Here is a 16,476-nt window from a genome sequence, read left to right on the forward strand (position 1 = left end):
GATTTCATGGTTTAATATATTTGCCTTTTTAGATTTCTGCTTCCAGTCCACTGCTTTAAAGGTGAATTTTCTTTTTCTTTAACTTGCCCTTTAGCGTGAAGCAAGCCGTAGTGTAGGAGTGTTTGTACCACATGTCTTGGCACATCCAGTGAAAGGTTTTTATTTCTAGCTCTAGATATAGTTTATCTTTCTTTCTTTAAAAAAAAAAAAGAAGAAGAAAATAAATAATCTCAGAAATAAGATTTAGATTATGTTCAGCTACAAAGCAACACACCTGCAACTATCCAGGATTCATTGTCTTTTGCAAGGGCACTTCAGAGGGGTTTATATTTGCAGTTATAACACAGACCTCCCAATTGAAGGCTGAATTAGTTTTTAGTTTAAGGTCCCAGGCATAAGCTTCCAGCCACAAGCAACAGCAAAACAGTCATGTTTGGGGCAGTCATTGGACTGGCACAATCGTCTGCAGGTGCTTCGAGTGAAGGCATTGGACTGCCAGTATCAGGGGAATCGCTTCCTCTAAATTCAGTCTCAGAGGCACTTTTTGTTGAGGGAGCGATTGTTATCCCCGCTACATCTCCAGTGTTTCCTTCTGCCTTTCCTCCGACAGATGCTCCATCTTTTGGAGACTGGCGGTCTGAGGCGTCCCCGTCTGCAGTCTTGTACCACTGGCACTGGAAGTCTTTTTTCCACATCTCAGCTGGATCTGGTTCAGCTGTTTTAGTGTCCGCGTCCGGCTGATCTGTGGACTTTGCCGTCTCTACCTGAGAAAGAAGAGAAAATCATGTTCATATTAGTCCGCGCTGATGCATTTATTTTCATTGGAATGAAAAGACCTTTTACAGTATCAGTCTGGTCTGCTGTAAAGATTTTTTTTATTTTATTTTTTTAAATCGCTGATATTGAGGTCATCTGCAGTTCACCAGCAATATTTATCTTTTTTTCTTATCAATCTTTTAATTTTACAACCGTTCCAATCAGCAAAAAACTGACAAAACACATGTTCCTGTGTTTAATGGTGGAGGATTAAACCGATTTTCCTTTGTTTTCCTCTGTGCGTACTAACTGGCTAAACACTGAGAATCCTCAGGTAAATGATGCTCCCTGCTGCCATTGTTTCTTTTTTTAAACAAAGCATGCTGAGTTGTCTTTTTCAGTCTTGCCACAAATGAGTTTTTCTCTTTCCAACTTCCCATAAGAGACCATAAGTTTGGAACGTTTATCTCTTTTATTTAGCCTTTCACAACATGCACACAGACTTTGTGAATCAGCTGTTAGTTGGCAGAAAACCAATGTACAATCCAATGAGCAATCAGACCTATTTTTAAACAACTTTAATTATACATAGGCATGTATTTATATCTAAGCGAGGTTAAACAGGCCTGTGCGAACTTTTGTTCATAGCTTTCTTTAGAGTGGGCATCAGGCTTGTGTAACTCACGCAATTGATAATGAGTGGGATACGATGCAGAAGCCAGTTTTGTGAATCCAGCACTAATGCACCCAAATAGAAAATCTACCCTGAAAATGATATTTTCGTACCTTTTCGGTCACTTTTTCTGCCACTGTGGAGGGGGGTGGGAGATGGAGATAGGCAGAGCTGTCTGGATTTTGACGAACGCATCGACCCTTCCCCTGACAAAGAGAGGCTGAGCAGAGCTGAGTTGCCATGGTAACATTGACAGTGTAGGGTCCCAGGACTTTACGGACAAACTCTGCCAGATCCTGGCAATCTCTCTGGGATGAAGACAAGCAGAAATGATGACACCAACAGGAGGCAAGAACAGTGTTATTACAAAAGAAGCTTCGCATGTTGCTTTTATGAAGCCAAAGTAGTTTTCTTAAACCACCCCAGCCAACATGTACGCATGTACAGAATACATTGGTCATGCTCGGGTGCAGTTGCACCGACCAGGCATGTGCCAAAATGGACGTCTTATGTGGAGCCTACTTGGGTCAGCTAAGGAGAGAAATTAGATGGTTTGCCTACAGCACAGGAAGCACATGCATGGGCTCAAAAAAGACAAAAACATATGGGACCCGTTTTGATTTAAAAATGAATTGTCCAATGGGGCACAGGCAGCGCTCAGAGTGATCCTGAATCAAACTCACATGGACAGTTAACATTGTGTGGGTCTTATGGGCCCCACAAACAAATGGAGCCTGGGATGATGCTCTGGGGTGATTTAAAACAAAAACAAGGCAGACATGAAAAAAGTTGAACAGTACAACCACTGAACTGAAAAGAATTACAGCACTTAAACATTTTTTTGGTTTGTTTTTACCTCCATCTTTGTCTCAGTTCTCTCCCAGATGACGACTCCTGCTGCTCCCGTGGCAGCACTTTCTCCGATAGTGTTGACTAGGTCGGCCTGTTAAAACGAAAAATACACACAGCATACATGGTATGAAAAAGATGCAGCAGAGCAAACTCTTCCACAATTTTAAGTTACACACAATATACATATGGGTGACATGAATAGAGTAAACGATTTGTATCAAATGTTATGCCTTACCTGTGATAAGAAGGTTTTAGTTGAGGCATAGACACTCTTGATTAGAGGGAATACAGGTAAATCAAACTCTGCTTGGTCCAGAGATGATACCCGAAGTGCTTCTTTTATTTGACCTGAAAAATAAAGCCTGGCTCCAGAGGTCCCACCCTACAGAAAGATATTGCACACACTTTTACCTTCCAACACAGTTATACAGTGAAATGCTCAAAGACAAATATACTGTCCATTAAACCTTCTTTCATATATTTCCACTTCTTATAAACAATGTGCTTACTTCAAAAGATTCCACCTCAGATTAAAGGAAATAGTTTGAACTAAATTGCCTTTCTGCAGTTTGTTAGCGCTCCTCTGTACTAGATTCCTGGAGTCAGAAATGTATCCACCAACTTGAACAAGGAGAAAGGTTCACACCACTCATAGCATTTTTCATATCTAGGTTGACACTTGGAGTTGTGTTTCAGTTGTCAAGCATGGGTTGTTAATTGCTCATGAGGTGAGTTTGGAGTAGACAAGAGTTATTGTTGCCTCTCCTTCACCCTCACAGTTTTTTAGTTTTTTATCTTCTGCCAACTGTAAGTACGGCGGGGGTTGAAAGATGCTCCCCTCGTTTTGAAAGTTAGGTGCTTTGCTTCTTTTGTCGTAAATTTAGTTTTAAGTTAAGGGTGGGTATGATACATAAGTACAGGCAAATGAATATGCTATGAATGTTTTTCCACCTACAACAGATATGTGAAAAGTCAACTCACCTGCAGCTTCTCCAGGGTCAAGAGGGGGTAGAGGGCAGAGCATCGTTTCCATAGCCACAGAAGCTGGTCATTAAGGGCCATCTCTGCAGGGGGGCACTGGCCGGTGTAATTGGCTAACATGACTAGAGTGGGGTCGCTGTAGCAGGCTGGGTAAGGGGAGAAGCCCCACAATGCTTTGGGCCTTAACCTTTTGAGCTCCCGTAATGTCTCCATCATGACTGACTGGGCCGCTGCCTCAAAGTCCACCTGTGGAGAAAAGAGGGGATCTTTCAGTCTCCTCCAGGCGTTTTCTGGTTTTTGCTCTCAAAACTTCCCGCTGTCCAAAAATTAGGAAAGGGTAAATCAACATTATTAATCATGAATTAGCATTAGTATGAAATATTCTCAGTTGAGGACATGTAATTTTACAACGTGACACTTAAACAATGGCAGATTACCATATGACAGGCTCACAGGCTAGATATGTAAGCGTGATGTTGAAAATCAGCTTCAACCTCTTGCCATTTTGCAACTGTGACTTGCACGCTAATGTTAGGTTACCAACTGTGGTGAAGTGTCACTGTCAGTGCGACGGTTCGTCGTCTCTTACTGCTCATAGTTCACCCTTTTGCCTCCCAACCTCAACCGTTTTCCACACATATCCTTTTCATGCTGCTTCCTTCTTTTTATTCTTATTTTCCCATGTTCTCTTCCAGCCTTTTTAGTACTCTACTTCTACTACTTATGCCCTTTAATCCCTTCTTACCTGTGACCACTTCTCCACTTCTTCTGCGTTCCAGTTGGGAAAGAAGCTCTTCATTAGGTTCCTGGATGCCTCCTGATACATTGCCTGTTTCTCTTGGTTCCTGGACCATTGGGGGAACCACTCGGCCCAGCGCACCACCCCCAGCCCGAGGTATCGGGGGGCTGGTAGAGCTGTCTCCAAGTCTTGCTGTGTCTTCTGGATGTGGCTGTCCAGGCGTGTGTGCTGCGGAAGCCCTCCATTGACGGGTGTGTTTTTATCTACAAAATATGGGTAGTTCCCCAGTGTGTCTTCATGGAAGATGGCTACACGGCCCTCCCGTTCCATTCCGAAAGATGTGAGATCTGGTCGGCCGGAGCAGGAAGAGTCAGGGATGCCCCAGAAGATGATAAAAGGCTGTCCAGACAGGAGAGGAGGACGGGCTGGCTGGGGTGGACCGGCCTTACAGGGGCCAGCAAAGGCAGTGAGCAACAGCAGGATAAGGACAGCCGATGAAAACGTTGTCCGAGACAGCAGATGGCTAAGTGCCAGTTTTGGCTCTGGCTGTAGGTCTTGATGGAACTGCGGTTCGGTCCACGCCATTGAAGCGGCTCAACCCTTCAGGCCGTCACAGTCGATCATGTTGCTGAAAAAGAAGGCAGGAAACAAATGTCTGTCAGTCTCTGGATACAGTCACTCAACAAAGCCTCGTATTCATAGAAATATTTTATTTTGCAACACCTCATTGCTTCAGATCAACTAAAATTCATCAGAATATAATACATTTATTCCACTGAATTTACCTGGTAGCTGCACTTTGTTGATATTTTGCATTTTACATTTAATGGGTTAGGAACACTTTTAAAGTAAAAAGTGTAATCTGTAACTGTGAAATACATTCACTTCAAAGAGAAGGGCTACTTTTGTTGTCTATCAGTGTGTGTTTCTGAGGCTTTGGATTTTTGGACGCCCACACTACAGTGGCCACAGAAAGCATGATAGTCCTGCTTTAGAGCTCAGACTTTAGCTGGTCTCTTCTGGCTTGCTGTAATTACTCTGTGGTGCCACGTGTTAGAGCGGTGAATGATATGAATAACTGCAGGCATGCATCGTGGTCACGTGTAATAGAAGTGTAAAACCCTGTTAATGAGGCTTTAAAAGAGAACAAGTATTTAGAGAAAGTCCTTATTTTCTGACAGATGGTTCATGTGCTACATTAGGTTTCCAAATGCTGTTTAAGAAAACAACCAACACACCATGCTCCATCTGTGAATCTGTGTCTCCCTCCTGATCATCAAAATGCAACGTTGTACACTGTGTTATCTGTGCATTCTTTACCGCAGATAAAGCAGCAGAAGCCGGTCCCTTTTAAGAATTCTGATCCTGTCCTTTTTAGAGCTGATTTGTGTTTGTTCTCATTTGTAATTTGACTTATTTTTTATAACCTCTGCAAAATCCTTTGCACTGAACTTGCAGAGTTGATTCTTCTGGGTTTTTTTTATCACGTTTTTGGCAGTTTACTTGTGTTACCTGTATGTAGGGTTTGGCTCGTCGCTATATGCCACCAAAATAAATATATTGTTGATAGAATAAGTATTGTTTGTAACAGACCAGCAAATGGGGGAGTTCACAAGAAAGTAGTCATTACTGCACCTTATCAGGAGACGTTGAGCTAACTGGGAGGGAGAACCGCTGCTATTCCAAACTGCAGCACAAGATGCAATATTAGGGTGAATTTGAAGGGATTTCATGACTAATGATATCTCTGTAGCAGCAGGGGGAAAAGAAGGAACATTTTTAATGGATTTATCAATTTGAAATGAAAGTGATGAAAGATAGGTGTCTCATCATTATTTAAAGCAAATTCAAACAGTCTGCCAACAGCATGCTATATTTGAATGAACTATGATCATGTCAAGTTGTGCAACCTAAAAAAAACAAAAGAAATTCTGATTGAACTATTTTAAGAAACTTTATTCTCCTGATTTGTCGAGCATAATTGAAGCATTGTCTTCTTTTTCAGGATAAGTATGTGTCATGTTTCGCGACCCCTCTCCAAATCAGGGGCTCTGTGTAATCTGAACAACCTGTAATGTTGCGATCGAGTCACAAAGTTGGAATCAGTTCAGCCCTTTTGTTAAAATCGTTGACAGGTTGGCAAATTGGCGCCATAAAGATGACACGTTTTTATGACATTTTACATTTTTCAGGTTATTTTTGTTCACCAGGAAATTACTACACTTTGGTGGCAAAAGTTCGACAATTGCTTGTTAGCAGTGGCAACTCTCCTCAGGAGCACGCATAGCTGCATGCTCTCTAACAAGCCATTAAAAAGGGAAATGTTCCACTGTGAGAAGTTGCTGGTGGAGACATAATGGCTACATTTCTAAATGCCACGTACTCCTGTAACGTACAATGTGCTGCTTGCAATAAATACAAATAAAAGAGGCAACATCGGCACCCTTTACCTCCCATACACTCTTGCACATCTGCTACAGGTGTCTGTAATTATCCCAGCTCGTTGGATGATTAGAGGTGTGGATCGATGCGGGAAAATACATCATGTAAACATACCAAAACATGAGAGGAGAGTGAGGCATGTTTATCAAGCAGGTGTTATGAGCAAAGAACGTAGACTTTAATGACACAGTGATAAAGTTTGCAGTACAATCTTGTGCTAAAACATATTAACTTAAGTAGTTATGAGCTCCTTGTGCTGTAAATTCAGCCATTTGTCTCCAGTTACTTTTTAACACTGCATGATTAGTATCTAATTGGCTGATTAAAATACAGCTTCGGTGATGCAGGTTCATTTGCACCTAAAATGTGTTTAAAAAACTATGAGATGCCACTTACATTTAATTCCAGCATTTAGCAACTTAACCTGAGAGAACGAGCTGCTTGTAAAAAAAAAAAGTGTTGTGAAAACAGATTTCAGTAGATTGTCGGCTCCTTTTAAAAAAAATTGCAAATAGAAATTTCTCGTAATCTATTACATTGCTACTTCAGTACATTGCAGGACTTTAACTGATGTTGACAGGTGATGAATAAGCCTCCAGATAACCAACATTTTAAGCCAGTAAATCCACTGAGGTCAGAGTTCTTACAGTGTCCTGCGGATACTTCTTTTTTTTTTCTAAATCATTCAAGTAGAAACGTTCGTGCAAAAAAAAAGAAACGAGAGAAAAGGTTGTGATGACTTGTTGAAATCATTCTAGATATAGAGAATAGAAAATAATCTGACATGTGGGGTTTAATCATGTTAGAAAAATTCATGTTTGTTGTTTCTCTCAAACATTTTTTTTAGATTACATATGGTATGATTAAATGGGGCAGTTTGAAAAGAAGTAAAGCTAAATGAGAGTAAAGAAGGTGTTGGAATTAAAGCTGGCAAGGGCTGTGTCATAAATTGGTTGTGAATAATTTTTGTACCTAAATGCAGAAACAAGATGAAGAAAAATACATTTAAAAACATAGTTTTGTAAAATGACGTATTTAGACTAATATTCAGAGCAAAAATGTTGTAGCAAACTTAAAGACACAGTCTGCCGGAACCTTGTTTGTACGTAGAGCGTAACCTTGTTTACTGTATTTATTCTATTTTAAGGTTAGTTACTCAACAAATATTTCACATTTGCAAAATATTTCCACACAAAAGTGTGGACGAAAAGAGAACTAAGAGCTTTTACAAGATCCCCTTCTGGTGATGATAAATTGAAAGCAGTCGTGATCGTGCATGATTCTGACTATCGCTGTTAACGGGTTCATTTAGTGTAATTATGTGAAACTATATCCCGACTATCAGACGTGCTTTTTTTCAATTTATTATCAGAAACACCTGCTTTCTCAACAGTGCCATTAATCTGACCTAAAAATGCTGCTTTCTTTTTCTTTTTATTCCTACAAGCTGAAATCCCACCATACCGCATGTATGTAATCCCTCACTTACTGCTTGTTGTGAGCAGTAAATGTGAGATCCAGCTAATCTGTTCCGGATAAGCCTCTTCTCTGTGTTTACTTTTCTCTTTGGTCAGAAGTTGATCCTGTGTCTGCCGAATCCACTGCTCAAAGCAAAAAAAAAAAAAACGAACAACACCACCTCAAACTATACGTCACGGAGTCCTTGTCCTTGAGACAGCGATGTTGTTCAAATGTTAGCCTTTCCAGAATTAATGAATGAAACCAGTCTTTTGATTTTTAATGTTTTGTTCCTAATAGTGGATTTAATTATTTAATCACTTTTTTTTTCTTTAAAACTTATGAATTATTCTTTTCATTACTATGCCCTACAACCAAGAGGGAATTGATTATTTCTCGGTATAAACCCAGCATTTCAGATCTCTTTCTGTGTCTCCTGCTCATTTTTATCTCACAGTTCTTGCATCTGCTTCTCTCCCATGAAAGCCACCACGCTGTGCCAATTACGCAAGGAAATGCAATGTTTTAACCTGCTGGGAGTTTGATTTGATCCTTTCATCATCAAATAATGTTTTTTTTTTTTTTTACAACAACACAATCCAGCCTATCATGTTAAATTTAGACTTCAGAGTCTCATTTAAAAACCTTGCAAATTGAAGCTGCATGCTGCTATCTACATTATACTGCCATCCATCTTTAAAACATCTTTTGGACACAGTTTACTAAATCAAGTTTCTTCTTTGTGTTTTTTTCCCTCCCCAAACATTTTCAGAGGTAAAATCAGGGGGGATTTGTGATGTTTTCACATGTCCAGCCTGTAAGGGAAGGTTTATGCCTCTAAGGTGTTATTATGCCTTTCCAAAGCACCGTTCATGCTGTTCTGTTGCATTGTTACTCAGGAACCAATAGAAGGACTCAATATGGATGTGAAAGCAGCTGGGATTAGGATGATGAATGTGTCACACCAACCCAAGGCCAATAAAAGAACCAGTTCAGTGTGGCTGCAGCAAGTCACTGTTGAACATATAGTTAAACGGATTAGGTGGGAGTCATGGTACGTTTGATCACAAATGAGCAGTCCTCACAGGCCTCAGTCCACTTGCTTCAGTTCACTTTTAGCAACTATCTTTGTATCGTTTGCCAGAAAGTTGCCGCAGTATTTTTTCTGATCTGATAATATAGTGGATATAATGTATCATACATTAAACAGTATGTGTAGGTTTTCAGAAAGTACCCTGACAAATAAATGATTAAGAACACATAGAGCAGCCAAAATGTTCCCCCATTCAGTTTCAGGGCTTTGCTGCATGTCATTTATCTCTCTTCATCTATTTTATGATCAGTGCAATACAATCTAAAACAATAATATAACAGTCTTAAAAGTAATTTAAAGCCTGTGTTGAATGATAGTAAAGGAGTTATTTCCATTTTTCACAAGCTGACTAAATTTCGAGGTCTTCTGGAGTCGTGAGCTGAACTTGAAGTTGTAAAATAGGCATCAGAATGTAACAGCTGCTGGCCGGTTAATAACACCACTGAGAACTCCTAATTCCTCCTATCCTCCTTTTTTTTTTGGCTTACATTAAGAACTGTTGCTTATAGGGCCAATGTTTGTCCAGTTTTTGTTACCCTTGTTGTACTGATGGTACATTAAAAAAAATAAAATTAAGGAACGCCAATTAGAAGTCTGATATCCGTGTCGGGATTTAAAATTAACAGCGAAGCAAAAAGCAAGAGGAAAAAAAGTTTCAACTTTCCATGTCAGAGGTACAGTAGGTGTAGCTTCATGTGAAGTTAAAGTGCAGAAGAGATAAAATAAAGGAGGAGGCTGGAACACCTTGTCGAGTGATTTAGGCTTCCACTGCAAATCTGAACAGTCAATATCAGAGTTTTTTTAGTTATGAGTGACTTCAGACACCCAAATGAGCTCTTAACAGCAGCTGTTCAACAGACGGCATACAGGTTATATCAGACAGTTACCTTTCGGTCAGAGATGCTCAGCATAGCAAATATTAAAGCTTTAAACTTTGAGAGAAGGTCCTCATTTAGCCGTAATATTGTGATGTAATAAAAGATACAATGCCAGGTAACACTAGTGTATATTGAAGCTCTCATAATATTAGTTTTGTTTGATAAAACTTCACAAACTACACACCCAAAATGTAATTGCCTACTTGAATCAAACACATATATTTCAAAGGTAAACAGATTGTAATATAGTTTTAAATCAGCTTTTAGAACATTTTACATGAAACGTTTTGGTCAGCCATTAAGATTTTCTCATGTAGACGAATATTTCATTATTAACATTGTTTTGCCAAATTACTATTCAGTGTCTGTTTACAGACTAGCAGTCGCTTATACTGTAGGCAGCTGTTAGTTAGGACATGAATTAATGTTTCGAGCAGCTCTTTCTTGGCTCTTTCATGTTAGTGCATGTTGGCAACATGTTGCATTCAAGGGGGTTTGATGCAGTTTAATAAACATTTTCGAGTGTATACTCTTTTGCTTCTTTTGTCCATTGTGTTTGTGACGCTGGTGAAAATCCACTGTTTCCAGTGGGTGCCGCAGTGATGATAAAAGAGTATGAATAATTTCAGACAGACTGAATAATGTGCATTTGTGTTACAAGTTTCTGTCTTCCTGCAGAAACAGAAACCCTTTTCACACTTGAGATCCATAGCATTCATGGTGTTATTGCTTTATTAAACTGACAGCATTCAGTTAATCAGATAATGATACATTTTATTACAATTTCAATGTTGTCCTCATGAAAACATGTCTGTAAGAGAGAGCCACAGTGTGCACATGTTGCCATTCACACAAGGTTTGGAGTTACATCTACTTAAGGTGTAATGCAGAAGTCCCAAAATTTTCTTTCAACATGTCATATTGCCATAATAATTCCTATTAGCATGCAAAGTGCATCGTGAATGTGTAAAACCTACTCGCGACGCATGAGAGCAGCTAAAGATATCACTTTTCTACATGTTTAAACTTATTGAACAGTTACAATTATAAAAGATTCCAACTGGCATTTACTCGTGGGGGTCGATTAGAGTAAGGAGTGTAGTTGTTATCAGCTGTAAAAAAAAACATGCTTTACCACAGTTAGCGAGATGAGAAACCGCACAGCCCCACGTAAAACTCTGTAAGTCCTTTTAGAGTTAGAGTTTGCACATGGCATGACCTTTTCGCACAAATTCATATGAAATATTGATGGACGTTTGGAGATATTTGATATATAGGGATTAGATCCGACACAAACTTTGTGTTCTGATACGTTAATGTGACTGCAGCAAGCAACAAGACTTGTTTGTTGTTGAAAGTGATACTTGCGATGTTGACCTAGTCTAGATTGCAGTTGAAAAGTGTTACTACCAGTTATTTTGTGACCATTGGAAATAATCAATCTGATCGAGTGGCTATGACATGTGGAGTTCCTCAGGGGTCAGTTCTTGGACCCCTTCTGTTCACTCTATACATGCTGCCTCTGGGTCAAATTCTGAATAACTCTAAAGTCAACTACCACAGCTATGCAGGTGACACACATATATATCTCGCACTGTCTCCGGATGACTGCAGTCCTATAGAGTCATTGTGCGACTGCTTAGAGCAAGTCAAAAAGTGGATGAACCAACATTTCCTTCAGTTAAATCAAGAAAAAACTGAGGTCATTGTGTTTGGCAACAAAGAGAAGAGGTTTGTTGTCAGTAAACATCTTGAGTCACTGTCTCTAGAAACTAAAGACTAAAGTCCGGAACCTCAGCGTGCTGATAGACTCAGACCTGACCTTCAACAATCATATCAAATCAGTCACCAAATCAGCCTTTTATCAACTTAAGAACATATCCAGAATTAAGGGTTTCATGTCCCAAACAGATCAGGAGAAGCTGATTCATGCTTTCATCTCCAGCAGACTTGACTACTGTAACGGTCTTCTGACTGGACTCCCCCAAAAGAGTCTCAAACAGCTGCAGCTCATTCAGAACGCTGCAGCCCGAGTTTTAACCAGAACAAAGAGATCACATCACATCACCCCAGTTCTCAAGTCTTTACATTGGCTCCCGGTAAGATACAGAATAGATTTTAAAGTTCTGCTACTCGTCTACAAATCACAGAATGGTTTAGGTCCAGAATACATGAATGACATGCTGGTAGAGTATAAACCCAGTAGAGCTCTGAGATCTGCTGACTCAGGTCAGATAGTGGAGCCCAGAGTTGAAACTAGACCCGGTGAAGCAGCTTTTAGCTGTTATGCTGCACACAACTGGAACAAACTACCAGCAGAACTGAAATCAGCCCCAACTGTAAGCACTTCTAAATCCAGGTTAAAAACATTTCTCTTTCGGTGTGCTTATGGTTGAGTTTATATCTTTCTTTTTCCCCTCTTCTTTGATTGCTTTTAACTTTGTTTTTAATTTTTATTCTATTTTTTTTTTCTCTTTAAATTGCTGCTTTATGCTGTTCTTTTAAATGCCTTGTCTTTATGTAAATCACATTGAGTTGCCTGTGGTATGAAATGCGCTATATAAATAAAGATGCCTTGCCTTGCCTTGCCTTAAAAACTCATTTTAAGTCCCTGTTGCTAGCAAGTGACATCATGAATATGAAACACTGACATGCAGATGTGTGGGGACTGACAAACCTGATTTTAAATGGGATGACTCCACATTGTGTCAGCCTAACGGGGGGATGCTCCGTGGTGATTGTTGAGAAGCGTTAGGTTTAGTTGGATCAGACAGCAGATCCAACTGAAAGAAGATTCTTAAATAATTACATACTTTTGGGATTAGGTAATTGGTTCTAAAAGGTTTTTTTGCAAGTCTGAACAAGCTACATATGCCTACCAATTTTAATGAATAAATTGAGTGGCATAATTTCTGCCTTGATTGTTTTTTCAGCAGTTTCTCCATGAACTTATGTGCTCGATGTTATAAAGAGTGACAAACTGGTGCGAAAAAGTAACATTTTTTGTCTCACTAAAATTGAGGCTATTGTATTTGAACATTGTCACTTAACTCCTGCTGCCTGACCTCAGGGGAATGCATTTCTCTCTCCGTGTGAATTGAGATGCCAGTAATTGTTGGGTTAGTTCTTTTTTAGGCCTGTCACAATGATTACAAAATTGTATATTCACAATTTTTTGAGGTAATCGTCATCATTTCACATAATTGTCCTTTTCTCTCTGTTGTTTAAAAATCGGGGCAGGTGAATCTCGCTCAGGTGTCATTTTTCCACATGGTTTTCCAATGTTTGATAAAGATGACTAATGGATTTGCCGCCCTTTAAATGGCATCATCTTATTGTACCACTGCTGAAGACATGATATTATCTGCCACACACAAAGCCTGAAAGGCAAACAGAAACTCATTTTTTCCTTTTGTTCTCATATTTTTTGCCAGGAAATAGCTGTTATTCTTCATCAGGTATACGTGTATTTATTACATTTCTAATGCTGTTTTAAGCAATAATAGTGTAACAAAAATTTACTAGAAACATTGGCTAAAATTTTGTAATCTTGATAGTCTTAGTCCTCTTCAACTTTTCAATATAGTTATTTCATGGAATACCCATCAAAGGCCGCATTTTGCTGCGTTATTAGTTATACAAAACCAAAAGTGCATCGAAAGACACCAACGTATTGTAAAGCGTACAGAGTATATAGGACATGACCTGTCCTGCTCTGGCTATGACTGGCTTATCCTAACTCTAAAGCTGTTTCCGCACATAAACACCGGATATTTTGAGGGAGAACATTCGGACAGGTTGGTCTGGACTTTTCGCCCAGTACCTGTTCACACACCTTCACAGTTAGAGGCTTTCTTTCTCTCTGCTGGAGATGTGCTTTCTTGGCTAAAAAGTTTGGTGGTGTGGGGAAGCGTCAGTTTGGGGCGCACATTGCCTTTTACCTGCTGATTTTTCCAGGAATTTTATTAGGGCTGGATGGAAAATTCTTAACATGTCCAGAGCGAATGCTGTAGACATTTGTGTTCACTCATGCTACCACTGCGGAATATTTCTAGAATATTTCAGGATTCCTGGGTATGTGTAAAAATGGCTTCATCACACCATCAAACAGATCATCATGCCTAAACATAACCAACCAGTACTATGAAAGGCTTAAAGTACCAGCCAGTCAGAAAGGAAAAACCTAGTTTATACTTTTACCATCCTTTGAACAGAATTTGACCTGCAGAATGTGACTGAATGTGATGCATGGGATGGGACCAGATTTGGAAGTGTCTCTTCTGAATTTATACCAAAAAGTAAGTGCACTGCACCAGTCCATGAAATGTAATGTGGGGCTACACTTGTGCCAAAGTTTTACAAAACATAAACATTTTCACAGCTTATGAACACATCATGATAGGATGCATGATGAATACAACATTTGTACAAATAAAGATGATGCATAAAAATAAATGTAATAATGAAAGTAGTGATAATGACTTTTTCAGGGTTCTGTGGATTAATTATGAAAAATGTTCAAAGGCAATAAGTCGTGCTCTAAAATGTATAGTTCATAACTGAGGTGACGCTGATTAAGGTTACTTTGTTTAAAAGTTTCCCAAATTTTAAAAAGTAGAATCAGTGCAGTGAGAAAAGTAGTGTTTAAAATAAACCACAACAACCACATAACTTTGTTAAATGAAATCGACTCAGGTTTTGTTTTGTTTTTTAGATTCTTCACAAAATGCCTCAATTGTGAGGATTTGGATGTCATTTTTTTGTTTGTTTGTTTTTTGGTGCATTCTTATGTGGATAAAATTTTAAGAATAATACATTGTCACTCGTGTTTGTGAAGAAGTTTGGCTGTTCTTTGATTGTTTTCCTGTTTTATTGTAAAAGAAGACTTCCCTTAATGTGCGATGTTAGTTTTTATTTTCAGCCTTTGTCTTTCTGCCCACCCCAGATTTGTTTCACCTATTCCCATTTTCCTACTTAACCTTTTGTCACTCCCTCTGTCTTTGTCTGGCTGTTGTCTCCGGCTGTTGTCCTAGTCTTTATTTGTCTTTGCACTCGTTAAGCAATGCCTAACTTCGTTCCCTGTTTTTGTTGTTGTTTTCTTCCTGGACCCATCACTTGCTTACAGTATCAGGTTAGTTGTGGAAAGATTCTCATAAAGCTATTAAACAAAATTCCATCTTTGATCTGGAAACTTGCCTTTTGCATGCAGCATTCATCCATTTGCTTAAATGAAACGACGTGTAGTTGTGTTTTCTCATCTATAACCATGCTGATTCAGTTTTGTATGCTTTGGTCTTCAAGTATCTGCAGCTGTGGCTTTTCCAGTAGCCTATAGTGGAGATGAAAAGGTTTCTAAAGCAAGTCAACATACAAATTGGCCTGGTTTAACACTATGGAATGATGGTCCAAATCTCAAACAGAATCAGTACATGTTGCCTATAATAAATGACATGGCATTTCAACATGGTTACCAGACAAGCCACACAATGCAGCTGCACAAGAAGGATGTGTGCTGCTGTATGGAGTTCATATACGTTACAATAGTACATTCATATAATTTTGCATATTTCTTTTTAAGAATTGGCTGAATTACTTTACTTTACATGTCTATTTTGCTTAAACCACATATTAGAATTGGACACATTCTATATTCACTTCTGTCAAGTCAAGACAACTTACCCAGGACAATGTTCCTATATTTAGTCCCTATAGTGAGGACAACATCTGAGTTTCTGCTCCTGGTCGTCAAGTGTTTTATTCCTCTGTCTTCAGTTTTATTCTTTACTCTCCTGGGTAGAAAAACCGAGGAATCTTGCTGGATTTGTGAGGGCATGGATAAGATGTGCATGTATAACATGCAACGAAAAGGCTCCTGACATCCGGAGGAGGCAGATAGAAAAAGGAGGGAGGGTGAGAAGAAGATAAAGAGACAGAAATAGATAAAAGAGACTTAAAAGGAGTCAAGAGAGGAGGAGAGGGTGAAAAACTAAGAAGGAAAGATATAAACGAAGGAATGACAGGAAGCCAACGAGAGATAGAGAGGGCATGTAAGGTCTATCCTGGAGATTGGAAAAAGCATGTCCATGAGCAAGCGTTTGTGTGTGTGTGATGTCACCTTTACGCCCAGGCTAAGCTTCCTTACTGAGAGATGTAAGCAGGGTCAGCGTCGACCATGGCTGTGCACATGACCAGCGACACTGCCCGTAATCCCATAATCCCGTGCTCCCCTACTGCTCCTCTCGACCAAACAAAACACCAGAGCTGTTGAGAATCACACCTTTTTTCCTCCTCTTCCTCTGTCTTCATCAACATTTTGTTCCTTTTTATATTTTCCTGTATTGTATGACAGTCAACTTCCTCCCCTTTTTCAGTGAAGTGTAATTTTGAACTTTCTTAAAATTCCCTCCTCCCCCTCCATGTCTGTACCTCTCTCCCAAATCCCAATCACCCTAATCTAGTTTCCTCCACTGTTGATGCTGTTATTCTGTGTGGTTCTTTTGGTAACACTTTATCTGAAGGGGTGTGCATGGACTGACTTTAAACCAACATTAACCATGACATTACAGTTATTCTGAATTTTTTATAAATGTCTTTATAAATGTCA

General features: G+C 39.3%; 1 protein-coding gene across 1 annotated transcript; it reads right to left on the reverse strand.

Annotated features, from left to right (window-relative positions):
* Positions 1 to 380: 380 nt before the first annotated feature.
* Positions 381 to 15,634, reverse strand: LOC142390102 (hyaluronidase-2). The gene is made up of 7 exons (XM_075475471.1): positions 15,552 to 15,634; positions 4,008 to 4,629; positions 3,263 to 3,508; positions 2,517 to 2,663; positions 2,286 to 2,372; positions 1,543 to 1,737; positions 381 to 764 (listed from the first exon to the last, which is right to left on the reverse strand). The coding sequence occupies exons 2-7, from the start codon at positions 4,584 to 4,586 to the stop codon at positions 381 to 383; spliced, it is 1,638 nt and encodes a 545-aa protein (XP_075331586.1). The 5' UTR covers positions 4,587 to 4,629; positions 15,552 to 15,634.
* Positions 15,635 to 16,476: the final 842 nt, after the last annotated feature.

Source organism: Odontesthes bonariensis, chromosome 10 (assembly GCF_027942865.1).
Source record: "Odontesthes bonariensis isolate fOdoBon6 chromosome 10, fOdoBon6.hap1, whole genome shotgun sequence".
Taxonomy (NCBI): Eukaryota; Metazoa; Chordata; class Actinopteri; order Atheriniformes; family Atherinopsidae; genus Odontesthes; species Odontesthes bonariensis.

Excerpts from the sequence above, each read along its gene's own strand:
- LOC142390102 (XM_075475471.1), bottom strand. The coding sequence starts at position 4,586 with ATGGCGTGGACCGAACCGCAGTTCCATCAAGACCTACAGCCAGAGCCA. Across the intron at positions 3,509-4,007 it reads AAGTGGAGAAGTGGTCACAG|GTGGACTTTGAGGCAGCGGC; the intron begins GTAAGAAGGGAT and ends TTTTCTCCACAG. Across the intron at positions 765-1,542 it reads CAGAAAAAGTGACCGAAAAG|GTAGAGACGGCAAAGTCCAC; the intron begins GTACGAAAATAT and ends CTTCTTTCTCAG.